General features: G+C 37.7%; 1 protein-coding gene across 2 annotated transcripts; it reads right to left on the bottom strand.

The window, feature by feature from the left end:
• Positions 1 to 3,051: 3,051 nt before the first annotated feature.
• On the bottom strand, positions 3,052 to 26,289 carry LOC135683131 (uncharacterized). 2 transcript variants are annotated; one of them, XR_016143860.1, is made up of 5 exons: positions 25,757 to 26,289; positions 16,467 to 16,671; positions 10,208 to 11,223; positions 6,031 to 9,050; positions 3,052 to 5,999 (listed from the first exon to the last, which is right to left on the bottom strand). XR_016143860.1 is itself a non-coding variant. In XM_065198303.2 (4 exons), the coding sequence occupies exons 1-4, from the start codon at positions 25,907 to 25,909 to the stop codon at positions 8,565 to 8,567; spliced, it is 1,860 nt and encodes a 619-aa protein (XP_065054375.2). In that variant the 5' UTR covers positions 25,910 to 26,289; the 3' UTR covers positions 3,052 to 8,564. The 2 variants fall into 2 exon arrangements, 1 of the variants encoding a protein (XP_065054375.2); XM_065198303.2 differs by having other exon boundaries at positions 3,052 to 9,050.
• Positions 26,290 to 27,272: the final 983 nt, after the last annotated feature.

The following is a 27,272-nucleotide window of genomic DNA, read 5'->3' as shown; positions in this document are numbered from 1 at the left end:
CTAATCTCAGTTAGAGGGCAGCTATTTATAAGTTATTGGATATGAATACCCAGACGAAGCAGGTTGCTTCATAAATTAAACAAATCAATAACACAAAACAGTCTTTTCGTTTAATTAAAGTGTAGGTTGTGCAACAGATACCTTAATTAATTTCACGATTTACATATTCACCAAGGAGATAACTCCAGGGGTTCTTTTTTATTGTACCTCTAGTGTCGGGTATACAGTCTCAAAAACAAAATACAGATACTATAAGCTTTGCATGTTAGAATCTATATACTTTAAGTTTTGCATTTTCTTGAATATACATACACAGTCGTTTCGCTTCAAAGTTTTTAAATTGCCTATGAAATGAAATTTTACACATAGTTTTTTGAAAAGAAGTTAAAACTTCTACATGTTGTTGCAATATATAACGAAAATTAGCTCGAAAATTTTCACGGGAAAGTTTTTTTTGGGAGTTTTAAAAACAATGAGTGCGAGTGACAAAACATAAGAATCAGTGACGTCACAAGGTTTGCAGTTGGTTCCGTCTTCACAAAAACACACTATACCACTTAGTCAGGGCTGTTAGTCAGACAATTGTGCAAATTGTAATACCAGCATGAAATTTTGCAAAAAGGGGAAGTTTGATTCGTTATTAAAATATATCTTCTGAAAGTAAGTACAATAGCACGAAACTTTACAACAGGGGGCGGTTTGAAACGGTTCAAAAGATAGGATATAGAACCTAACTAAAATTGCCCCCTTTTTCATTTTTAGACTGGGGTACTTTGCTCGATACCAGGGTTATCGCATCTCAGTCGTATTTAGATACTACAGCACGGAACTTTGCAAAATAAGGCAGTTTGATATACTGAAAAAGATAGTATATAGACCCAGGCTGAAAATTCCCTCCTTTGGCTATTTTGGACTAGGGTACTTTACCGCATGACTCCACTAACGATGTTATTTTGATATCTTTGCTGAAAGTATGCACAATAGCAGGAAACTTTGCAATAGGTTGCAATCTGATATGTAGAAAATAATAGGATACAAACACCATCTGAAAACTGCCCCCTTGTTCTATTTTAAGACTGGGGTACACTGCCCCAGACCCTTAATAAACGGTATTATTGTATTTCAGTCGTACTTTGGTACAACAGTATGAAACTTTGCAAAGAAGAACAGTTTGATGCGCTTAAAGAGATTGGACATGGAACCTGACTTAATATTGCCCCCTTCAGCAATTTTAACTGTAGTTCTAATAGCGACCTCTATACTCCTCAGTGTACTAAACGCCATCTGCTTCCATATTTGCAAACCTTGTGACGTCATGGATAACGCGCGCTTTGTCACAGTCGAATGCGTGAAAACGTGATATTCAACCTAAATTTTTTGTCTATCTAATTAGTCATTTCATTTTGTTGTGTTTTTTAATTTTTCCACATCCCAGAATTTACGCGGTGCACACAACAAAATTCACGAGGATGGATGGATAGGCCTGTGCTTCAAATCCACTCACTTTTCTGTATGCGTAAAATCTATACTTGCTGGAAACTGTAGATTTTAGATCCACACTGGGCACCACTGCACGGGATGAGAGTCAATAGGTACGATTAATTAGTTATTATATCATGTGATTTCTGGTTGGCTATTCTAGGCTTCAGCCCTGGTATCGAATTAATGAAAATAGAATATAATTTAAATATGTTTTGATTTGTGATGTGTATTACATCTTTCAATATACACTGATTCTAAGTATAACTTTAAAGGAATAATATATAATCAAATTGTTGTTTTACCATGTAGTCACGATAGAATTCCACTTATATAGATAATAGCCTCTTAGTTGTTATTGCAACAATTTTGAAAGTAAAGGTAGTAGAGACGAGAACACATTTATTAGCCGTACTTATTGAAGACCCCCGGCAATGTGATGGTAACATTATTGCTTTGAAATTGAAAGCCTTTACAACAACATGTTTACCGTCCTCTATTTGGAAGTGCGCACAAGGCAAACATTTGTGTAGGTGAAAGGCCGCTTCGCTTTGTAGATTCTCTCATGAAAGATTTTTCACATTAGCAAAGAATAATTGGAAATATGAAATTCTCCAAATTCAATTGATTCTTTGCAATACAGACGTTTAAAGTTCTGTATCAAGTCCCCGCTATTGTCATAAAAGTTTTTTACAGCCTCATATTCGATTGTAACCTTGTTGAGGGAGAGGCTATTGGCTCTCTTCAAATTGATGTTCTTGGAAAAGACTCACTTCCGACTAGTGGCTTCAACCTTGGACACGAAATTTGACCTAAACTTATTGTTTTGGTTGAAAACTGGTTGATATAAATTTTTTAAGAAATGAAAAGATTGTGCAATAAACCATAAGACTTTTGGATGTCAGCTAACTAATGTCGACACACGACAGAATCAAGTAGAAAACTTCAATCTTGGCAGTCATTTGTCATTCAAATCCTCCACATTAAAATACTATTTGAACGCTGTTTTAAATACACAGCAACATTCATGCTCAAACTAATCAATTCTTTAACCTAAATTTTAAAACATAGCTTCTGTGGACTACTGTCATGCAAATAAAAAAACGGCAAGAGAGATATTATCCTTCCAGCTTTACTTCTAAGCAGCTCCAGGGAAAGTGTAGAAAGAACGATCTTTAAGACAATATTTCAGTCTGAGATATAGATTAAGGTTATCTGCCTTGAAATTTGAAAAACTTTGAGCTGCTATAGCAAGAGTACCTTATAAGTGAAAAAATTAAGAAATGATTAAAAATGCTATTTCTTTGAGTTTCACGTTGTTTGTTTTGTAAACCCTGTTATTTCAGCAAGTTTTAAAAATTCTAAACCAGTAAATAAAAGTGAATTGGTTGTTTCTTCCTATGGCCTCTCCTTGGAAATGTGCTTTTCTTGGCTTCACGATACATCTGTATGAAGTTTACTTAGTGGAGAATTTTTTTCGAAATCCTCTTTTCGAAACCTCAAATTCTTACTATTATGCCTGATAGGGACTAGAAGATATCGACAGCAAGGAAAAATAAGGAAAAAACACAGTTGATTGTATAAAGAAGGTGTATTATCATCTACTAAAAATGAAGTACAAACGGGAGACCTAAATTAGAAGAGACTTTAAAATACCCAACAGAAAATGTTAATAACTAACTATGAGCACCTATCCAAAAGAACGAAAAGTAACAAAGTCTTTATAAATAGTTAGTTTTTCTTTTCAAACGATTTGCTGCAAAGAAACTATATTAAATCCGATCATTTGCTAAACAAACAAAGCAATATTAACTAACTCTCAAATAATAAATACTATACTTTACAGCTAATTGCTAATCCATAATTTTTAGATACCTTGAAGTTCTTTAATAAGTTAAAGAGTAAGCAGTTAAAGTTTTGCCAACTTGAAAACGGCCGAAATTTTCATCAATTTCTAAAATCGTTTAATCATTAAAAATCTTGGAAATAAAAACTTGATACGCAGAATTTCAGGGCATCTGATATTGGTTCCGAACAAAATAAGGTGGAAGGAGTCCATAATTTATATTCTAGAATTAATTTCCCTATAAGTAACTTAGATTTGAAGGCTATGGGAAGGACCTTTGACCTCCCATTTCTTGGGCATATATAGAATTATATAGAAACTAGATTGACGAGGTAACAAAACTACCAAAACAACGAGAGCTGTTTAGGCACAAATGCGAGTAAATGCGATCGACTTAGCTGCGGTATTCGCTTTGACTGCAATTGATTAAACCAACCATGCATATCAAAATCGAAAAAGTGACCAAGAATATATTTCATCTGGGGATAAGATTTCTAAGAAGAAAAACCTCAAGACTACTGAGCACTTACAATTGCCAAGCATGGGCTGAATCGTAAAAGGCTCAAGTCAAAAACTTTACATTAATCTAATAAGTCGCTCGTTTCGCCACTGAAGTTAATATAGTGACATGAAGCAAGGATTACTATTTACGAAAGCCACTGCACCCATTCGCTGGCCTCGAAATTAGGCGTATGTGTTATCTCAGTCAAGATTATGTCTGGAGCATTGTCTCGTTTGGTGGATTTAGAGAAAATCCCTTTGGTATTTGAATCTTGCCAAGGAAAAGTATTCAAGGAGGACTGTTACGCCCGCGTGGCATGATGGGAAGTGGCCATCCTAAAATCTAGAACTAACATGCGTAAAATTTTTGAGCAGAACTGTGAAGTGCTCCAGTAGGCTTGTGCTAAAGATGCCATTAAGTTTTCGCCTCTGCAATATCAAGGGAAATTCTGATTAGTCCAAGCCGTATAAATGGCAAGTTTTGAAATGCCAAAAAAGAACTATACCATTTGCATTAGCCATGATAAATACTATCACTTTCCAAAATCGGAAAGAGCAGTCGTGTCGAATAAGCATGCTCCTTCGTGGTGGTATTTCAGGATTTCCATGAAATTACGGACTCCTTCCAAAACATGGTGAGTTACGGCTAGCCTTAAAGTAGGTTAATTAAAGCAACCAGCTAAATTCTTATCGCAAGGAACAAGTTATGTTTTGCAATTGAACTCCTAGTGTTGGGATGTCTATTGAACGTGGAGGAACAGTTAGACACGTTAATGACTACCGCAATAGATTTCACACGGAATCTTAACTGGACAGGAACATTCCAACAAAGACCTCGCGTCATTCAATAGCGAAATGAAGGTGAAGCTAGCCGTAACTCCATGGAACAAAACATTTTTTAAAACAAAGAAGAAAAAATGAAAAGCTAAAACAAAATTTCTTTCCATAAAAAAGGAAGAAAAGCAGCAGCAACAAAGCTTTGAGAGCATCCCTTTCGATTTCTGCCTCGAGAAATCGATTCTTAAAGCAAACACGTATCCGCAAAGAGACAAGTAGATAGGTTACGCAGTTTGTCACTCGGTTTCCTATACAAGATTATACATAGTGCAACAATTAAGGGTGTTTTATAACTCTGTTGCTGAGCAAATAAAGGTTTTCGCCGCGCGCATGACGCGTGGAAGAGCTAACTGCGGTGAGTTCTTTCCTGATGATGTGTCAAACGTATACTGTGTGGATGGTGGCACTATTGAAAACAGTTAGCTAGAAAGGATAAACTTCTTTTAACTCTGCAATGCTATTTTGAGCTACGCAATAAAGCTAAGAAGCTATTTGCTACCTCAAACACCGTCAAATGGACAACGCTAGATATCTACCGTGGCATTGTTCATATCCCGCTGTGCTATAGATAACTGTATTACCTTTTCGAAATAGGCCAGTGTGGCTTACTCCTCAAACCACAAGTCTAGACAGCGTCTAGTTTATTGTACCCGGCCGTCTGATCTTTTGCAGCTTTTGTCTGTTTGGCATGGTAATTTCTTGTTACTGTATTTCAAAGGGCAAGGCATGTGAGGTTTAGAATGAGATTTGCTAAGTGAGTAAGGTTGGAACGTCTTATCAACGTGGTTAGTGGTTACGCCAAGACAATACGTAATTTCAGTAATCTACACTTTTACAATTCAGTCAAGTAAGGTAGCCAATGATTGTAACTGAGAAACCAACAACCCTCCTAGTTCCTTAACGCTAGCATGTTGAGATAATTGCTCAGTTTTCTATTGGGAAAAAGAAGATACGATCCAAGCTAAAGAGTGCATCTAATTAGAGAGAAAGCTTGCTACTATTAAAGTATCAAGATACCTAAGTGAAATCCAGTCACTAGAAATGCATACCACGCCTTTGGTGACTGGTAGAATATCATCTTTCGCTATCTCATTTACTCAGGGAAATCAGGGTCACCATTAACAAGATACTATTTCAAACTATAGCTCGGCAAGTGAGCGCTATCAGGTTCTTCTGCACATCAACAAAGTTTCCTTCACATACCAAGTTCAAAATCTGCTTTATGTCGCCACTACATCATTTAGGTAAAGCTAAAGCCGCCTTCGCAGTAACATCTTTTATTTCTCCTCACAATCTTTTAGAAGTTGCCAGAGAGCGTTCCAGAAATGTACAGAAGCTTTATATGAAGTCTCACTCACGAAACTGGCCTTTATGTTGGTTTTCCTTCTAGTTTTAGAGGCGTGAGATAATAAAACTTTGCAAAAGTACCTTGTCTCCCGAAAGAGGTTCTTCTAGTTGTCTCTATAGAAATCTTACTATTTTAGCAAGTGTTCCACCTGGCCAATGACAGTTCCAAATACTGCAGTAAGCATAAGTGCTGACAACAATATAGGCTGTAAATTGGTATTAATTGTCAACAGGACTTTTCAAACAAACTTATTGTGCTAAATTCCAACTTAAGGCATTAAACATTTCTTGTAGATATTGTGCTTTAAATTCAAATTTTCCAGCCCATTCCTGAATTATTACTGTACAGTTGCTAATTTTGAACAGCCAGGAGGCAATTCTCTCTATGGTAAACTTAACTGCAAAGCAAATTGAACTGGATTTTTAGTTGATATTTGGAGCAATATAACTTATTCGTTGAGCGGGTCAGCAAGTAGAATCCACGCAGTAATACAGGCCTATCCTAATGCATCAGTCTTTTGCATAAAGTACCATTGAAAACAATATTGGGCCTAAGAGGAGACAAAACATTTACCTATGGATCAAATTGAGCGAAATTTCGAGCCAGACATCTGTAGTGGAAGTAAAAAGAAACCAGACATTGTCTCAAAGATATGCATTAGCCTTAAAGAAATAAATTGCCTTTTTGTTTGCGGTTTGAGTAAATAGACACAAGGATATCATGGTAACAAAAGGATTCATTTAACAGTTGCAGGTAACCTGCCAGAGCGTGCAGTTTGGCGGGGAAGTAAATACTAAAAAATCAGGGGGTTACCTTCATAACAACCACCGCCACTATTCTCGTTTGCGTTGTACAGAGAGCGCCAGGTAATCCATAAAAACATTTCTTGAGTAAGAATGTAGGTGGAATTCCCCACAACTGTCGCAAGGTGTTATAACATTTGACCAAATACCCGAAGTGACAAACTGCTAACCGTTGTGTCTAGGACTAATGCATGACCATGCATACAGATCTTTTAAAAAGGACTTTTGAAATTTCCGTTTAAGGGAAAAGGTAATAAAACAACTCAAAAAGTTTATGGGAACCAGGACAAGATACCAACCGCAAGGCCCTATATAGATTTTGAAGTTTAAAAATGCTCGTTGGATTGTTCAAAGCATGTTACTGATACCTTTTTTTTGGCCTACAAAATGCTATTACAACTTTGTTGAATTAAAACTTTACTTACATGACTTGGTCACAATTACTACAACAATCAAGAGAAATATAAATTAATACCTCTACCAACTATTTTACAATTACAACCTTCGATCTAATGTACATTTATAGAGAAAAATGCTCCCGGTTTGCATTTAATCATAATCTAATATAGCATTGCTTGCTCCGGAGCAAGCTTTTTTCACAACAATGGGATTCAAGTTATACTTGCATTTTCAATATTGTGAAAATCTAAGAAAAGACTCTTAACTTTTGTTATACTATAACATTGTAACAATTCCAGATTTCTTTTTTATTGGCAATTGGTGTAAAATCACATTTTAACGACTGATTGTCAAGTGAAACAATGTAAAAAGGGGTTTCAGTTTTGAAATTAAAGAAATGTGTTTAAAAAATTTCAAACTCTACAAAGCTTAAGAAAAAGTCAAACTTTCTCAGCCACGTAGTAAATTAATGCAAAGCGACTCCTCCGCAGAAGCATTTTCTTTCCTAAGCTGTCAATGATTTAGAGTATATGAATGAACAAATAGGTTCGTATGAAAAATGAAAGATTTCCTTTACAAGGCGGCTAACTGGCGTTCCTCACTGAGACGAAGCTTTTAGTCATACAAAGTAAACTACCCTTCACTTAGCACAACTTTGCCATTTAGCACAAGTATCTTTTTACAATTTACTTATTTGCCTACCTTGGCTATTCTGCAGAGCCAGCTTCCAGTATCATCCCAATTCCTCTATATTGATATTCTTAGTGGCTGTCAGATGGTGCAAGACAAATATATCTCCCTGTTATTCCATGTTTTCGACATCTCGTTTTGCATGCAGCTTTCAAGGGTAGAAGATAGTTTGCGTCATTTGGGTAACGGACATTTTTCAGTTTCGGCCACTGCTCCATTCCGAGATAAATGTCAATCAAGCTACTGGTAAAAACTTCCAAAACCTCACTTTGATCCAGCCTCGTAACTGCTTTATTAAATTCATATCTAGCCGCTAACACACTCCTCACGAACTACGTGCTACAACAGTCCCAAACAGACCATTCAATACAGCCTTAAACAATCGTATGAAAACGGCAAGTGACGCCTGCTGCTCTGAAGCAGCCAGACGTACATGTTAGTCGCATTGCTAGGAACCCTAATCCAGAAGGCGGTAAAGCGTAATTATGCATCCTTACCATGTATCTACGACGAATTCATACCCCCAGAAACCCCAAAAACTGTCATGGTGACAGCAAAACTTCCTAACGAATCTACCAATACTACCTCTTGAGTGCTACTTGCCACGTTTCACGTGCTCTACCATCTACTTTCATGTGCTTATCACATGCATACCAGTGATTTATATATTATCACCAGTGTCTACGTCGTGTTGCTTCTTCATGTGCTTCACTAGGGCATACTTCTGAAGAAACTCACTTGGACAAAGGCTACACTTATACATTTCTTCTCCAGTGTGTATCCTTCTATGCTGCTTATATACATTTGACCTCATGAATTTCTTGCCACAATACTCACACTGAAAGGGCTTGTAGCCTCGGTGAATAATTCTGTGCTGTCTCAGATTGCTGCTCAATGTGAACCCCTGTCCACACTCTTGGCATTTATAAGGCTTCTCATCTGAACTATGGCCTCGAAGGTGCTTGTATAGCAGACTCTTGGTACTGAAAACTTTGTGACAGATCTTGCAGTAAAGCTTTTGTGTATTGCCTGTTTCAGTGTTTGGGCTCTCGTTTTCTTCTTGAAGAGACGAAGGAGAGCAGCTGTTTGAATTCTGAGGTGAAAATTTGATTTCAGGCTTCATGTTTTCTGAGTCATTTAGGCTTACCTGGAAATTAGAGAAAAATGCGTCACACTAAAAAACCTTTTTATACCCTCATACCTAATACTTATCATACCTTTAATACCTAAAATATGTCATGTAATTAGGGAGCAATGCATTAGTTTATACATCGAAAACAAGATTTCAAGATTTGTCAGGGAATTGAAGGCTAGTGAAAATAGGAGAAAAATGTTTACCGTAAATTCTCTTTTTAATCCCTCCCGCCCTCAATTAAGCCCCTCCTCTCTTAGTAGCCCCCCCCCAGTTTCAGAAAGAAAAATTTAATTAGCCTCCCCTCTCAATTTAACCTCTCCAAAATTTCCATTTTGGAGATTTTCATTTTATTCATTGGTCGTTCAATACTTCGCATCAAATCAAATTCACATTATGTCTCTTCTAGTCACGACAGATCCGAAGACAAAAACATAATGTGCATTAAGCACGGGCCATGTGAGAACCTTTCACCAAAATTACAGGCTGTTGGTACTCCGTGGAATGAAGTCGACCTTTTCGAATGCTCGATTTCAAAAGGCGACATGGCATGATGTAGAAGGCTGATTTGATGGTTTTTATTTGGCAAATAACAAAAAACTTGTTTTACCACTAAACATCGTTTTTTATTACAAAATATTTATTAAGTCCCCTCTCTCAATTTAGTCCCCTCTCTTATAAGCCCCTTTTTATAGTGCTGAAAAACAATAAGCCCCTCTGGGGGCTAAAAAGAGAATTTACGGTATGCTAAGAGCGTGGCGCATATCTCTTTGCCATATCTCTTACTTCCTCTGTTTTTATGGATCTAATTCAGCTCAGTTAATGGATTTAGCAAAAACAATTAATAAAATGGAATATAAATCATGCCATATGTTGCGCAAAAGTAAATGGATTGGTGATTCAGAATATAATTGATAGTAAACTTTGTACAGAAAAAATTAGCAAAGATTTCCTGTTAGAAGCCTTACTAGTACAGCCAACGTCTCTAAAAATTCCAGTTCCGCAATTTGTAGTTCTAGCTGCTAGTAAACTTTGGCCCTTGGGTAACACTTAACATGGAACATAGAAGGAAACGAGCATACAATCTAACCTATTTCAAACCATGTGGAAATTTACCATAAAACAACGTGCAGGAAATGAGCATACAAAAGTAGAGGCCTTAAAAAACGCACCTGAGTTGGCAGTGCAAAACTCGGCATTGGTTCTTGCTTCATCCGTTTAGCAGCGGATGCATCTGACTCCTCCAGCCTCTTCTCCTCTTGCAACCTTGCCTCCCTTTGCCTTCTCATTTCATCTTGCCTGCGGGCCTCCTCCTGGCGTCGCATCTCTTCATGCCTACGCATCTCATCATGTCGTCTAACGTCATCGTGGCTAAGAGGACCGTATGCAGAAAAGTGAGGCTCATAGCCGCCATTAAGATCAAAGTCATTGGGAAGCACATACACCGTTGGATTACCATCTGGACTATCCTCCTTCATAGCTACAGTTGGTGGCTGCAAGTGGCTATGATGTGGAGCAGCGTCACCATTTATATGTGGAGGACTCCGTTGCACTTCATGGGGACTTCTTACTTGTGGACTACGTAAGGTCGGTGGCTGATCATAGCGAATGTCTGCATGTGGGTGGAAAGGCGCTTGCCCTCTAGGATAGCTGATCTGTGTTGCTTGGAAAGTAGAGAATGCTACTGGTGGTATTTCACGGCTTGGGCTGGGTGACAGGGAAGGCGAGCCCTCTCTTGGTCTGGGTATGTCTAGATCATTTGCACTTGCCATTGACTTGATGCTACTCACTTGAATGGCAGGGAGTGCTGTAACAGCTATCTCTTTACGGCCGCCATTCATATGGACAATGCCGGGAGGAGGGCCAATGGGCTGCGGTTGTCTCATAACCGATGACCGTAGGCGAGTGAGCCGACCGTTGTATGATGCAGCATTTGACGTTTGCGGGTGCACGTAATGGATACTGTTCGTTCCATTAATACCAGAGAATACTCGCAAGTCTATTTCTATGCTCGGATTGACACTGACCTCAGTGTTCATTCCTGTTGTCGTGAATTTCTTTGACTTCCATGACTCTCTTGAGCAATCAATGCATTTCGCGGTGGCGTATCTATCATACCGTTCTTGGCTGCCAAACATTTGACGATCTCTATCTCCTCTGTCTTGAATCTGCGGTGAGCCACATTTATCTAGAAAAACAACGTTTCCAGTGAACTTCAATCGAGTAGCTAACATCCAAATTAAAACCAGATCGCATCAAATCATTAATCAGCAAGCCTCAAGGGTCAAGTCTTTTTATAAGTAACAAAGTGATTAATAAAAAGACTATTTTAACAATACGACCACTTGCAAACAATTGGTTTTACATTCACAGCAAGGGTGTAGAGCTAGATGGGCTCAGGGCGGCTTAGCCCCCCTTGTCAATGCCAAAAATTGGCAAACTTCTACTTTTGCTATTGTTTTTTGCAACATTTTGTGCGAGACTCCCCCCCCCCTGTTATTTTGATAGCACTACACCAGTGATACACAGGCGATGTTTTTTATTAATGCTAGTTTCATCATCATACGTACCTAGAGAAAATATGAGAGAAAATACCCTCACTAGAGAAAATACCCTCACTAGAGAAAATATGAGAGAAAATACCCTCACTAGAGAAAATACCCTCACTAGAGAAAATAGAATTACAAACCTAGGCCAGAATCGTGATCTGCTTGAAAAAATTTCACTCTCAAGCTAATTAACACGAGACAGATTATCGATTAGTTTTGACGTGGTTTTTGCGATATTCGAAAGACACTTGGACTCAATCAAGCTCCCTGAATGCTTGAGATTCTGCTAATTCGCCTTAAAGGGAGATTTCTCTTAACCCTTTTACTATCGATGCCCCTTTGACTGCGGTTTGAATCGTATGACTTATTGTAAAAACAACGCACCTTGCGATTTTAAAAAACTATAAATATTAAGGTTGCTTATAAAATAGGCGGGGTTTCCCTGATCTGCTTGCCGTAAAGTCGCATACAATAACATAATTTCATATCCTCGTTGAAAAGTAACCCAACACGCAGGTGCATCTGCATTAACTATACAAAGGGGCATACGAACGTTTTTACATTCTTATTCAAATTCAACCAAGTTAAATCCAGAAGGATGAAAGGGGCTCCAGGTAGGATTTAATTTTATACTGGCGTAAGTGGGATAAATCGCACATATTCCTGGGTCATCCAATAGTCACCCTTCTAATTATCACTCCCTACCAGCACACCCAAGCACCGGCTGGCAATTTTTCTAGCCATCAATTAAACGACCACTTCAAACATATCCACGATGTTTTCAGAAAGATTTGCAATATAAAACAGTTAGCGGTCCAGGTTGATATAAAAGGTTTACCATTCAATTTTTCAGCGATTTTTATGTCAATTCATTGGTATAAGTTTAAGAACAAGCCTGGAAACAGCTTGTAAAGCAAACTGGATATTTTGTATTCTAACACATTAATCGACAAAAGCATTCGATAGATACAGAACAATGCACCCTCTCAGCAAGACAACGCAACTATGATCTTCCTACGATAACAATATAGTAAATGGGAGTTCTTATTTGAGAATGGTCACCTAGCATAGGCTAATACAAAATTGGACTTTAAAACCATGGTGCTAGGCAATTTTATTATTAGCTAGTTAGAATCAATTACCGCAATGCATTATCTTGACCTCTGTGAAAGTTTGGAGGCGGTTGACTACCTATATTCCCACAAATCAGTGGTGAGGTTGAAAATGAATTACCTGGTATTTTCAGGTACCTGGTTCGAGTATTGAAATAAGCAATCTATGGAAGAAAACTCATTACAAATATTCGTTAGCAAATTGCATTTTTGAAATTTCATATTTGTTTGCTTCTTAGGTTGTCTTCCCAAAGGATTTGACCTCTTACAGGTTGCGTTATCCCCCGGCGGAACTAACAGCGAGCACTGTGCGGATGTGATTGTCCCTTTATCCTCAAACACCCACTTAAAGCTCTAAAGACAAACAGCTGACCCCTTAACGTCGTGCGCGAAATCTGTGCGCAAAAAGCTGTGCGCAATTTGAATGGAAAATCACAGTCCATGAGAGCTGCACCAGAACACCACATGTAAATCATATGTTGTCGGTTCATTCATTTGCACAACAAACATCCTTACTCTATGAAGTATAAAGCCTATTGGTTTCGTTATTGTGAAAAGAAATATTCACCATTCTAAATACTCAACTTTGGCGATTGGCGAATCAGTCAAGGACCGTGGAGCATTTTACAGATTAAGGGGGCTAAAACTTCCGGGGGGAGGGTAAAAATTCGAAATCCAAGAGCAAAGCGATTTCGTGTATGGTTTTATGTAAATTTAGGAAGTTATTGGGGGGACTAAAGCCCCCTCGGCCTCCTTATTTCCGCCGTCCCTGGAATCAGTTGCGGCTATGACAATGAAAAGCAATTAAAAATCGAACCTGTCATGTGAAATTGAACAAGAGTAGGCCCTAAAATTCATTTACAAAAATGCATTGTGTCCTCATATTAGGGTAAATCCATTAGAGCCGCAGCACCTGTCTGTATTATAACGCTTTTATTCACAACTATCTGCTTATCTAATGCATGAAGAGTTTAGCGGTGAGCTAAGGTATAAGGAAATCTTCGAGCTCCTGTAATTATGCAGGATTTCAACTCCCCAGGATTATTGGCTGTCGTATTGGGCCTCAGTCCAGGATAAACACACAGTAACTGATTGAAGATTCAAGTTGACATAGAGGGTTTCATCTTCACAGATAATGTCATTGCTGATCGAAGTATATAAGATGATATCGCAGCAGCAAATCCACTTTATAATAGATTTCCATGTTTAAGTATGCATGCCATGTGTCCCCTAAAACACATGTCGATGAAGACTTAAAGAAAAATATGTTTGTCAAATGGCTGCACAAAAACTACCTCACAACATAGTTAAAAATTTCCCCTTCCTGAACCAGCAAGTGAAAATATCGTCCTAAAAATATTTATGCACCCTTTTTAGAAAAGAAAAGATAAACTTTTGTTAAGCCTGGATTTACAATCCAAAAAATTGTAAATCCAGATTCAGAAGGAAATAGTCCCTGTAAAAGGAAGAAGGCAGAACATGACTGACAGTGTTCTAACGCTATAAAAGCACGTTTTAATAACCTTGGAGTATTATATGGAGAAGTGAAACCACAGATAGCATAGAGAATCTATTGGCCATTGTAAACGAAATGGCTTGCCAGACCACTTTGACTGAAATGTTTGGGCGATGCTCAATTTTTGTACGATAACGTTAATTTTAACAGTCTTACTATTTCAGCAATATTGGATTTCAGCTACATCAATTACCCAATTATGAAGATGCTCGTGTCATTTATTTGTTTATTCATTACACTTTTATTACCTACTTCGTTAAAAAATGAACTATTTTTTATATATGATACCACAGCCAAACGAGTATCGCTCACATTTTCAGATAAACAGCTCATGGCAATCTATCCTATTAGAGCAGTCCATTAGATCTAAGCGCAATCTCTTGAGAGCAGGCAAAAATCTCTAGAAATAAGGTATGCGCTACTTAAAACCCCCTTGACATTCCAAAAGCCAGAACTACCAATAATGGTATCAGATCATTAAGTTTTTAAGGGCCTAAAATCTGGAATTCACTTCCGGATGCAATAAAGACAGCACAAAATTACTTGACAATCTAAAAATTTGATCAAAACTTATTTTTCAGTAAATGAACTGTCTTGTGCAATCCTTGAAATAACTTAATGTTAGTCTTAATTAGAGTATATTCACTATTGTAAAAACTAACATTAAATAATCTACAATACAATACGATACAATACAATATGATACAATTAAGCATCAGAAGTAATCAGTTCCCGGGGCTCTTGCTATTACCTTTGAGTAGTATGACAAGGTGATACTCGTTCTTGATCGACAAGATAAAAGGTTACGATGAACAAGAAAAGTGACAACCAGATTCAACCGGGTAAGGCTTTATGCAGTTTCCAAAGCTTTTTACTTTAACATCTTGCTTTTTCAATATTGCTTCTTAACAGCTTTGATGCTGCCTTCATACCTTTTCGGAGATTTAAGAACTTTTCTATTGGCTATCTATAGATAACGCTGATTGTGATCAACCAATGGAACACAAAGAGAGCAAACAATTTGAACAGATTGGAACACAAAGGTAACAAATTGTTTCATAAGTGGCATTGGCTTCAGAAGAAGCAAGGATAGTAACTGCATTGAACCCTCATACCAAATGACATTTCCTTGCAAGAAACGAGCTTATGCAATTATAATTAACCGACTTGGCATGAGGGCCATTCTTGGCTTAGATCTTTCAGCAACCACCCACTAATCTTGTAGTTTGTATTGTAGTATTTGTCATTTCATGGCTACGAGACACCGATGGATTACTGTAGCTTATAAGAGCACTATGGCTTAAAACTATTCGAAAGCTGATTATATTAATAATGTAGCATACGGCAGCCTTGCATATGCAGAATAATTGCGAAGAAGGTCAATGTATGCCATGCGGTGAATGCAAATCGGGCATGGCTTCATTTAGTGCACCGACCGTGCAGCCATCTGGTAGCGCGGTGCTCTCATGTTAATTAAATATTGAACAGACTTTTTCAATTGCTTGATTTGCCTTTAATGAGGGCCCTGTGATGACTTGATTGTGTTGATGGTGGTTCAGTTGTTATCGTTACCGAAATCCCGCCAAATCTCAGTGTAATTCAAAGAAAAACACCTCGCGCAAACAGGCTCACTAGCGCCGAGCGAACGCCTTGCTCTTTCTTATCTCTCTGATAACATGTTGGGGCAACATTTTTCGCAGCAGCCTGGCTGATATTCCTCTACGCAAGGAAGTGTAGACATGTTTAAATCATAACGAACTCAATGGAGAGGAAGCCAGTAAAATAAGGCCTAGGGTTGAATCTCTGGCGACAAACAAAAGCATTTCAGAAAACATTTCACAACCCCACCAGTGGCTCCCTCCCCCGCACGTCTCTTTGAGATATTAGTAACCAACCAGCCTTTCTGACTTACTACTTTGACCAGTGACGTAACGGAGGCACCAGAGGCCCCTAGGAATACTCAGTTTGGGGCCCCCCAGTTAGGTGCATTTGTGAAACAGTATAAGCATTACATAAAATGCTAATCAACAGACTTTCCATTAATTTAGACTAATATATCACACAGGCTTTGGGTACCTTGAATTCGTTTATCACTTCAAAGTAAAATAACGTAGAAAACATTTTTGTTTGGGGCCCCTAAAGGTTAGGGGCCCTTAGTTTTCAAACTAAAGGAAACTTTTGCCCGTTGCGCCACTGACTTTGACTATTTAAATATAACATTCGAATCCGCTAATGAAACAATAATAATACTTACCAAAAACAAGAATGTCATAAAGAGATTCTGTCAACTTTGACTCATCAAGGGTTATAATACACGGCATTGATTCAGATGTTTTCTGCGGTCTCACACCAAGAATTTTCTGAGGGCCATTTTCTGCTTCATACAGCAGCTTCAACACACCCAGAGTGGTTCCTTTTTCGACTCTGATTATTGGGCTTCCTTGTTTGCAAACGGTTACCTGAAAAAAGAGATTTACCAAAAATCATAACAATTTTTTACTGAAATTATAGCAGGGCTATCTGGAATGATTGAAAATCGACAGCATTGTTTTCGAAATTTTATAAAATATTGCAACAATAAATTGTTTTATTATTAGGCAGTATGAAATAAATCTAGTACAAAAACTACCAAATTAAAGTATCAACGTGCAATCATGGGCAGTCATCTAAAGAAACGTTCTGCTAGCAGACATTTGGCACATGGCGTGACCCAAAAGATTTTTATAAATGATAACTGTCATATCATTTTAATCATTTAAAGCTTCTCTTCTTTAAAATGTACATGCAAAAACCTTAGATCTTTTGCGAGATTCTAATGTACACGTGATGCTTGTTTGAAGCTCGACCATGATTGTGCTCATTCGGGAACTTAATGCACATAAACTTTGCTCTAAAGAATTGGCGAATCTAAGCAATAATGCATGTAATTTTTTACTGAGTGTGAATAAACATGAGCGATAAATTATGTATAGCAGCAATTGACGTATGTATAGAAACCTTGGAACAAAACTTGGAACATTAGGGCCACGTGCCCCAAAAATTTTGGAAAATGCCTTCCTGTAGACTTTGGGAAACGTGCCCTCTTTTCAAAGTCATAGGGCCTTTAGGCTTTCGCTTTTCCACTTGGAACTGCGTTCGATGTTCCCGTAATATACAAATTGTGTGACTTTGTTACGATCGCTCGTAGCTATTTAGAAGAAACAAAATTTCCCAGGAGAAAGAAATGGTACGAGACTTGAAATTAAAATAGTAAACCGTTCCAAAATAGCACTGCTCAACACAAGTTTTCTATATAGAGCAAAATCCCGTAGAAGAATATTTAATCTACCTATCGAAATTTGCGAAAAGATCGTGAGAAAAGCCATTTAAAATTCTGCTACTCTTCGTATAAGAGGAGGAAATGAAAAATTTATGGCATGCTTATTCTTAGCTTTTTAACAAAGTTTCATAAGACGTAAGATTTTTACAATAAAATGAGTTCTGATACGATGTCGAAGAAAACTTGGAAAATGACAAGAGGGAGCAAAAAGGCACCAAATAAAGTAAATGACCAACGGACCATGAGAACATGAATTAGTGCCTTTTCACTCTTAAAATCTAAGAGGAATTCGAACAAATAGTCATCTGTTGATTTCGTAAGAGTTCAGTGTATCAAGCTCGGCCTGGCCAAAATCTATGCTTGCTCAGCTACTTTTGAGATGTAAATCAGCTTTGAGAAGCAGATTAATATTTTATTTTGCTGTGTACTGCCTCTCGAGCAGTATATGGGTGATTAGTTGGGAAAGGGGGCACAATTTGCGCAAGGCTTCGGAGTTAATTGACGTCACGCTCTCACACATTTGACTGGAAAGACGAGTGGGAAATCCCTCACTATGTAAGGGTTAAGATTCCGCATGGCTTAACCACTGGCAATAGTTTTTGAAATTCTTACATAATCGCCAGCTGCAAAGGCTAGTTCTTGACAATAAAAAGTCTGAAACACCCAGGAAACTCTCCATGCGATCCTCGAGCCTAACTTCGTTTTAGCTTCAACAAGAACGCGATAACCTTCGCCATGACCATATTGGGATTAGCTCTTTGAGGCATTAGCTAGTGGGTAGTGATTAACACTGTGAATTTAGAAAAATAAATAATGTATGAAACGTTGGGCATATCGCGGCTTTTTTCGCCTTTTTTTCTTGTGAACTGCATGAATTCATTCATAAAATTTAAAAACCCTCCAAAGCTCCCTTCCTTGATTATCTTTATTACGAGGCCATCAGCAAATCTCGTTACGAAAACCAACTTGACAGTCGATAGAGTTGATTGCAGGCCATCCAGGTCAACTGCATCCATCTCGTAAGAAGATGCTTGTTGGATATGCTAAGCAGCCGAAGTATCTTAAGGCTCTGCGTTACTTTGAGATAAAAGTTTCCTTGTGGCAGAGTTGAATTCAATCCATCCGCACCCTTTTAGCAGATCGCATGCTCTTACAAAACCAAAAAGACTTGCATGGTTTGATAAAAATAACGGCAATACTGGCAGGACTGCACAGGAGGGTAGGGGGCAGGGGGTGCATTGCTCCAGGACCACAAGATCTAGGGGCCAATGCATTTAAGCTAACCTAAACGACGCGAAAGCAAAAAAAAATTTCTGGCAGGGTACCTTTTCTTTCGCAGGCGGCCCTGACCACTGGTACCCGTTAAAAAGCTTATATTCCAGGGGCAAAGAAGGGGGCCGAACGCTTTTTCCAAAGCTGGAAAATGACAAATAACCAATTCAGAATTTTTGCTAATTTTAATTTAGCCAAAATGGAGACCGAGAGTGTCTGTTGGTTTCTTCATAGCATTATACCCCTAGGCAAAGATCGACAAAAAGTCTTCAATGATATTCCATAAATTGTTATTACATAAAAATAAGACATTGTAACTTTAGTTTGCTTGAAGTCCACAGTATCTACATTTGAAATACAGCGAAAGACCGACATACAACTTTCTGTTGGGAGCGGATATGGTCATCCTTAATAAATAAGTGTAGAAACAACCACATTTCACAAAATAAAACTATTTTACATACTCTGTATGTTTTTTTGGGACTCTCCTCCCCCGGCATCTTGGTCCTTGGATACAGTCACGTCCATTTGCAAAACTATTGTGTCCCTTCCCCCATTTTAAGGTGCAATTTTAAGGTGCTTCATAAAAAGCAACAAAGTCCACATCTGATTGAATTTAGTATAAGCAAGATGACAGTTTATTGTAACTTGGGCATCAAATCAACGATATACCTTTTGCTGCAAATGACAGAGTGACGCAAGCATGTTTATAACAAAATGCTGATTTAGCCGAAAACATACATTGCGGAAGTAACTGTTGAAATTAACATGATCATACAAAACTGAGCATCACCCCAACATTTCAGTCGAAGACAACTGGTCTGGTCAGTCATTCAGCATAGTCCGTTGATTACAATGGCCAATAGATTCCATAAACTATCTGTGGTTTCTTATTCTAAAACTGCCATAGCCAATCTATAGATAAAACCTAGACACTCTGTTCTCTAACAAATAAAAACATGGGAACTTCTCACTGAAAAGACTAATGGAATTGAGTGGATCGTCCAGTTACCAAGGAAGATTGCAGAATAGTAATTAATTCACTTGCGAATTATGAACTTTAACTGTCAATTTATTACAGCTGTTTGTAAAACTGCGCTTATCACTTAAAAGGCTTGGAAAAACAAAACAGTTCAGTGCAGATAAACAGCATCGTTTGAAAATAAGAAATAAAATTGTGAAAAGACAAAGTCTTGTATATCATAATGATGAAATGCTTTCTCATGACAAGTTTTCTTCCTTATTTCTCACATAAGATAGATATAGATGTACGTTCGTTGTGTAATTCCTGAAGATTAAGAGCAATCAAAACGGGAAGTTTCTTTCTGAGTTATTTATGACTCATGATTGTTTATCTATGGTAGAACCTTCATCGACTTTGCGTAGCTAAAATGGCAGATTTAAGATATAACTTAAAAGGGTTTCAAAGCTTTCTCCTTCGATTCTGCCCCATGGCCTATGTATGCAATTTCAAAACTGTTGCTAAAGAAAGCTCTGATGACAGCTGAGAATAAAAGCTTCTTCTTTCGAGCATAAATCATCCTATAATTAATTCATAAAAGTAAATCTTAAAGCTGCTAGTAAATAAACAAAGAATTGAAAAAATTGATATCCTAATTTTGCGCACCAATTCATAATATCGTCTTTTCCCCCGAAATCTACTTTAAAATTGACAGGAAATAGATTTAAAGTCATGGAAGGATGCATTGAGCAAAAAGAAAAGTTGAACTTTATACAAGAGATACAATGATGTTTCATTAGTAGGTACGTTGTTAGAAAGCTTGAAAACAATAAAAACATAATCACACGATAGGCGTAGAGGTAAGTCAGGCTTGATAAAATGACAGCGAAATATAATAACAGGCTTCAAAATATCCTGGACAGGTAATTTGACAGACTTGTTCAAATATTGACAGCTGAGATGATATTTTGACAATATTTTGCGCTTGATGATATCCAAAACAATACTTCTTGAGAAGCAACATGAACAAATTAACGACAAACTGATATGACAGTCTTAATAATCTCCAAACTTACAGAGATACCTGAGTTGATTACGCGTTAGACTCGCTTGTTACATAGATGGTGTATGGCTGATACGTGACAATTGATAAGAATACTTGATAATATTACGCACTTTATGATACAATAATCTTGATAGTTGATACCGCTTAGTAATACTTCAGGTTTCATAAATTGGACAGATACCTAGCGGTACATGACATTAACAGCTTAAAAATTTTTATAATTTTGAAGATGTGAAAAGTCTGTTTCGCTCACAGGTTTGATGATTTGCAATAAATTGCACTGACAAAAATGGTGGTGATTATGCAGCAAGTATGATTATTCAAAAAGTTTTTCATCTTTCCTAGATATTTATTCAAAGATAGTCAGACGAGAAGCACGAACGGTCTTACAGTCTTATGTTGGATAGCAAAATAGAAGTTGGTGAAAGCAAAAGTCATACATCTGAATGATAACGTATCGAGCTTGCGGTGACCATGACAGTTTTGATAAAGTGACAAGTTACATTACACGAAAAATGTGAAAATATTTAAAGCCCTATCGAAATTTGTATGTGAATTTGGAATGTCCTAGGTTTGATGAAATGAAATTTTGACAATTATTGGTAAGACAATATAACATAATGGCACGGAGAAAGTTGCATTTGCAGATTGTGCAAATATTTTAGAAATATTTTGGGTTTTTTATATTGCATTGTATTTTGAAACATAATTGTTATTTAAAGTTTCATAATTGCATTATTTTGATGTTGAAATTGCAAATTAGCTTTTTAAATGTCGGTTTCAATTGGCTCATAGCTTTTAGCTATAGGTACAACGAATTAATTATTGCCACCAGAAAACAAATGAAAAACAATAATAACAACAATAATGATGATAATAATGATGAGTTATGTGACAGCCTTGGTGCTAGTAACCGCTTGGTAGCACAAGTTTGGTGACATGGTGTACTTTTAAGATCTGTTCATTGTTGGTTTTTATTACTTGTTTGATAGTTTTATTGATTTTGAAGCAATAATTACAGCAAATAGCTTACACAATTAAAATTCTGTAAATGGTCACGAAATGTTGCATTACCGGCCGGACATTGCATTCGCCCTATCCACTGCATGAAAATAGTGAGTTTCGACAACCGTATGGGAATAATCACATACTGCTATGTTTAACGCAACAGGAACCCGGAGATGCAAGAAGACCTAGGTCGCTTGACTCTGAAATATTGCCAGCCGCTCTGCACTTGCAAGGCAGGAAATCTACCTACTAGCGAAGGTATAGCGCAAGAGAATCAGGATATTAAAAACAGCGATACCCAAGTGATTTGCAAAGCTGATTTTGAAGCATGCCAGGGTCATGCCAGCATGCAATGGTGTTTTCCCTATCGCTTTGCCACGTATAATCAGCCCATATTCATGGCTTACCCGCTGCTAGCACTGTCGACTTGGTCACCTTCCCAATATTACATATCAGTTAACATTTAAATAAAATACTTGATATCCTACTCCTGATTCTTGTCATTATTGGAGCTTTTGATCGTGAAGCAGCGAAGAGGGAGTGGGAGAAAAAGCTTTTCAAGGATTCGCCTGAACTGTTTCCAAGGATTGGTCATTGAAAAACAAAAGATTTTGTTTACCACATCTAGAAGATGCCTAGTTTCCACCGTTTTTGAAAAAAACCTTTACAGTTTGGTTCAGTGGCGTAGATAAAGAGGGTTCAGGGGGGGGGGGCTAGGAAAAATCTCAATTTATCGCCCCTCCTTACTGACTTGGTTTATTTGCAGATGGAGGATGAAAATACGTTAGTAATCTATGTTCTCTTTCATATAAACATTCAAAATAAGGGGCTCAATTTACACATCTCCAGCAATGCAGATCCACATCAAACATTCTTTCTTACAGGAATTTTGCTTCTGAATATACCCACCAGTAAGCGTCCTCGTTTCGCTGCAGTATACATTCACTACGTACTGAGACCGGTCGCGGTCGGTCTCCAAACCCAGACTGCCTGGCAATACCTTCCCTAAGACTCTTTTTGTTGGATAAATAACGAAGATCATACCCGACACAAATAAGTATGTTCTGAAGCAAGGGTTAAGCAATAATATGAAACACTGTCTGAGTTCAAGAAACGAAAAATGTCAATAATCAAAGAAATTAGCATAAGATGAAACTAGACACGCGCTGGCCGGGATCTAGCTCATCACATAACTGAACGTTAGAAAAAAAGATAAAAAAAACATGATTTGTTTGAAGTAATGTAGGAGGCAACAAATTTAGCAGATAGCCAGTTTTGGATGCTTGACAGTGCACTTCCTGGAATGGATTCAAAAGCTCACTGACTACGTCAACTAAGGTCAGCTTTAAAGGCTTTAATACGCCTCGATTGCACCCACCCATCGGATATGACGGCGATCATTCTCTTTGTATCCTGTAACAATCAATGTGCCATAAGAGATGGTGGCATGCTGTAAAGCTTTCATACTTCACTATAGACCTGGGAGCTTGAATAGCTCAAATAGAATTTCATGCTATGTTAATCTGAAAAATATTTCTTGGCAACCTGGTTTTTAGACGCCTTTGCGGTGTCAATTAATTGGAATGGCCTAAACATTCACGCAAATGCCTGGACTGTCTGCTTCGGCCTGAAAGGAAAACCACTATCGGATAAAGTTACATGACTTCAGCTTCATAATCTGATTGACATGCATGCAGCATAATGTAGCAACTGTTTAAAGCTAAGCACTACTATAAAATTGAATTATTCCATGAATAATTAAAAAAACATTGCTTATGCTGCTCCACAAATCTTATCACAAATTTACAGTGATGCCTTATGCCTGCGATAGGCCTGACCACGGCTGATTCTAATGCGTTTAATGAAACGACCAAAAACAATAGAATTTCGTGGCATTTTCTCAAGGATATATCACTCAGGCGACAGCTGGCTAAGAGGCAGTTCTCGAAACTGTAACAGACGATACATAAAACAGTTTCATATAAAAATATCCAGGTAAAGGTGGCCAAATAATGACAATCAAGATCGCACTTAAAATCAGAACAGCAGTTTTGTTTCCTTTAGTATATTATAATATCATAAAATTCCCTCATGATGTACAGCATATCGTTCAACAAAATTTCCTTTTTGCTCTCTTGAAAACTTTCGAGAGGCTTATTTTATTCCTAACCAAATAGGTAAAGGATAAAACCAATGATGCGCAGGATTTTCACCTCAAGGTCAAGAAAAAGGCAGTTATCAGACTAGAACGACCAAGTCATATTTATCATATCCAGTGCAACTAGAAATTCGAACCAAAGAATTTCTTTCGTCAGATACGCATAACTTTAGACGCGCTCTTTTATCACTATCTGATCCCCAAGCAAATCACATTCCAGGTAAGTAAGGGTGTGTCATTCCCCCCATGAGATGTAACGGGGAACAGTAACCTCCATTTCTTCCTGCTACTAAAAGCAGCCTTGAAATTTTGGCGCATAGTATAGTAGGCTGTAAACTTAAAGGCAATTCATGTACAAGTCTGTTTAGCACAGTAAATGATCAAGCCATCTTGGGGATGGGTTTGAAGGCTCTCAAGTAATTGCAATGGAAAAGTATCGAAACTTGCAGCAGAAGCATTTCAATGAATCATTATATATAGCAAATATAACAAGCCACTTTTATTATAATTTATGGCAAAATTGAAGCCCTTGCATAAAGGATTCTTGAAAAGGTTTCTTGGCATTGTCTTTTTATAGGGGGGTACAAAAAAGGATGCTACAATGATAAGATAAGTTGATCACTTGTCCATTTCTTATGAAATCAAGATGTAAGAATGCCCTTTATTCTAAAAATATTTGATCTCTGCTAAGAAAGACTTCATTGATGTCAATTCAGATTTTGACACTTTAAGAAGTTGTCATAACTTGGTAACGACATGAATGATAACTGATTCACAGAAAATCCCATTGGTTATTTTTTATCATAAGATAGATAGAAATTTTTCATCTTATTGGCAGCAGGCAGTCGTAGCGTGTACAATACCCCCGGATTTTTAATGTTTACATTTGCCTTTCGCGGTAAGATCGCCATCCAGGGAGAATATGCGACCAAAATATGCTGCCTCTTTTTGTAACGCTTACAACAGCGGCATTTGAAGGCGATGAATGCAGCATACAAAAGGCAATTGTGACTTTCTGAAACCATGAATAACACGGATTTAATGGTTGGATTCTCTCGCCACGTAAATGCGACAGTTTCAATTTTTCAAAATCTTTAAGTCCCTTACCTGGAAAGGATCACTGTGTAATACGATATTTCTTTTTCAAAGTCTGTCCGGAAAAATAATAGTTTTCCAAAAAGCAATCGCATAAAAGAAATTTATTAGTAATTTCGGGTGGATATACCACAAAATGAATGCCCTCTACAGGTAGGGATTTCCACGTCGAACAGGAAAACAAAACTTGTCGAAAATGCCTCGCTCTAGGCTGGATTTGTAGACAATGCCCTTGATGGGTTTTCGCATATGCATTTTTCGTCCTATTTTCTGGCATCGTTTGAGACTATACAAGAATATAAGTCCATCCTTCCGAAGTTCGGTATTTTCAAAGCAAATAGAAACATTTGCCTTCTTGGTATTTACAGGATGAGATAATACAATAGACGAGTACGCAGTCACAGTTTCAATGAAAAAGTTGCAATTTCCCCCAGTAAAAAGGTTAAAAATTGATACCTCCGAATAATATGTAAACATTGAGTTTTATTGGTAAAACTTTGAGGACAGTAGCAAGAAATAATAACTTTTTACTGGTATCCATGATGACATCTTGCCGATATCATTGCCGTCTTTTAACAAGCTCTTAAAATGCATTCGGTATAGTTTGAAAATAGCACCGAAACAGTATTAGAAAACCGAAAACAACGAGAAGAATAAATCCTCACCACTTTATTGGACTTGGCCGTGTCTGGAATTTCACTTGAATCAACTGGATTGCCATTTGACTTGGGGCTAGCCTGCACTTGTGGTACAATAGCTGCCATTTTAGGAACAGAATCCCTCGAAATGTCTGCCCCTAAACTGTTTTGTTGCCGCATAAAACTGCCGTGTAGACACTATATGAGCATGAGAGAGTGCCACGGAACCGGTAAATGGCTCACTGCTGAGGACGTTCACTGCCTGAATGCCTGCTTTTGTCGCGGTCACGAATAATTCACGCCTGTCTGAACTTTGTAAATGTTCGATATCATAGTGTCGTGCTGAACGGGTGATCCGTCGTACTGCTTTGTTGTGCGGTGCGAGTGTTTTGCTACTGTATAATGCCATGCGCAGATGCGCGCATATGTTGCGCCCGCGGCTTCCATTGTGCGCCATTCAATGCCTCGGTTCGCGCGCATTATAATGCATAAACTGCCAGATGGGTTATTATGGCAGATCTCACATCACACTTTTAACTCTTCTCCTTTGTAATAATTTCTCTCTTGACAATGAACTTTCTTGTATCCTCTCAATGCATTTCGCAGTTTCCTTGAAAAACTGCTTGCCGAAAGCAACACCTGTAAAACAACGTGCTTGGGGAAAGACGGAGTTCAACGAAAATTGACAGATCACATGGGAACCTGTTCAGAGCTGAAGCGACAGTGGAGGGAAGGAAGGGAAGTGGTCGGCTGACCGGCTTTTTCGCTTTTCCAAATAATACGGCACGATGTTCTTACCAAAGTCAATTAGAAAGAATGACAGATCACTAAACTTTGCATTTGTCGGTTTAAAATTTCAATTTTTATTTTCAGCGTACATAAAATTTGGTCTTGAAATTTTCTCAATATTATGTTTTCTTCCGCGGTTGATCATGTTCCTTTTAAAAAGATAATTTTTTTATTTTGATTTAAAAGTCATAGAACAAGAAGTCGACAAACGATTCAAATCCTAACTTTAATTTTATATGCTAAGTCGATCGATTGGGGAAAACCCTGTGATCGCAAAAAAACAATAAGATGGGCATGCCCCAAATATTACCCGTCACCTGCCTGGGAGTCCACGTAAAAGAATAGCATCAGAAGTTACAGTTGCATTTTGGATCTTCAAAAACCGGAAATGTCTTTGAAAGGAATCAGACGGTTTTAAATTCAAAACTAACCGCACAATTCAGGTATGATAAAAGCGATTTTGGCGTGTTGACAAAAGCGCAGAAATTTCTCGGTGAATTGAACCCCAATAACTTTTTGTCGAGTTGGATTGCAGCCTGATTATAGCAAACCAAAAACTGGGAGCTTTTGAATTATGCATGCTTTGGTGGATGAGCTTTTGTTTAAAAAGCATCTTGTCAGACCAGTAATTGTATTTTAACAAAGGTTTTAAGAATTCCTGCCTGATTTGTGCCGCTGCTCCCATATTGCATGTGTCTTGGAGCTGCATAATGTTATTTGACCCAATGCTTGTGGAGATTACGTCAACTATTAT

The sequence above is a fragment of the Rhopilema esculentum genome, chromosome 7, assembly GCF_057945365.1.
Source record: "Rhopilema esculentum isolate cy_ngs chromosome 7, ASM5794536v1, whole genome shotgun sequence".
NCBI classification, from domain to species: Eukaryota; Metazoa; Cnidaria; class Scyphozoa; order Rhizostomeae; family Rhizostomatidae; genus Rhopilema; species Rhopilema esculentum.
This window is presented reverse-complemented; position numbering and strand designations above follow the sequence as displayed.

Coding starts and splice junctions, on each gene's coding strand:
- LOC135683131 (XM_065198303.2), bottom strand. CDS start 25,909: ATGCGGCAACAAAACAGTTTAGGGGCAGACATTTCGAGGGATTCTGTT. Junction 16,672..25,756: donor CGGCCAAGTCCAATAAAGTG/GTGAGGATTTAT, acceptor CTCTTTTTTCAG/GTAACCGTTTGCAAACAAGG. Junction 9,051..10,207: donor GTTTTGCACTGCCAACTCAG/GTGCGTTTTTTA, acceptor TCTAATTTCCAG/GTAAGCCTAAATGACTCAGA.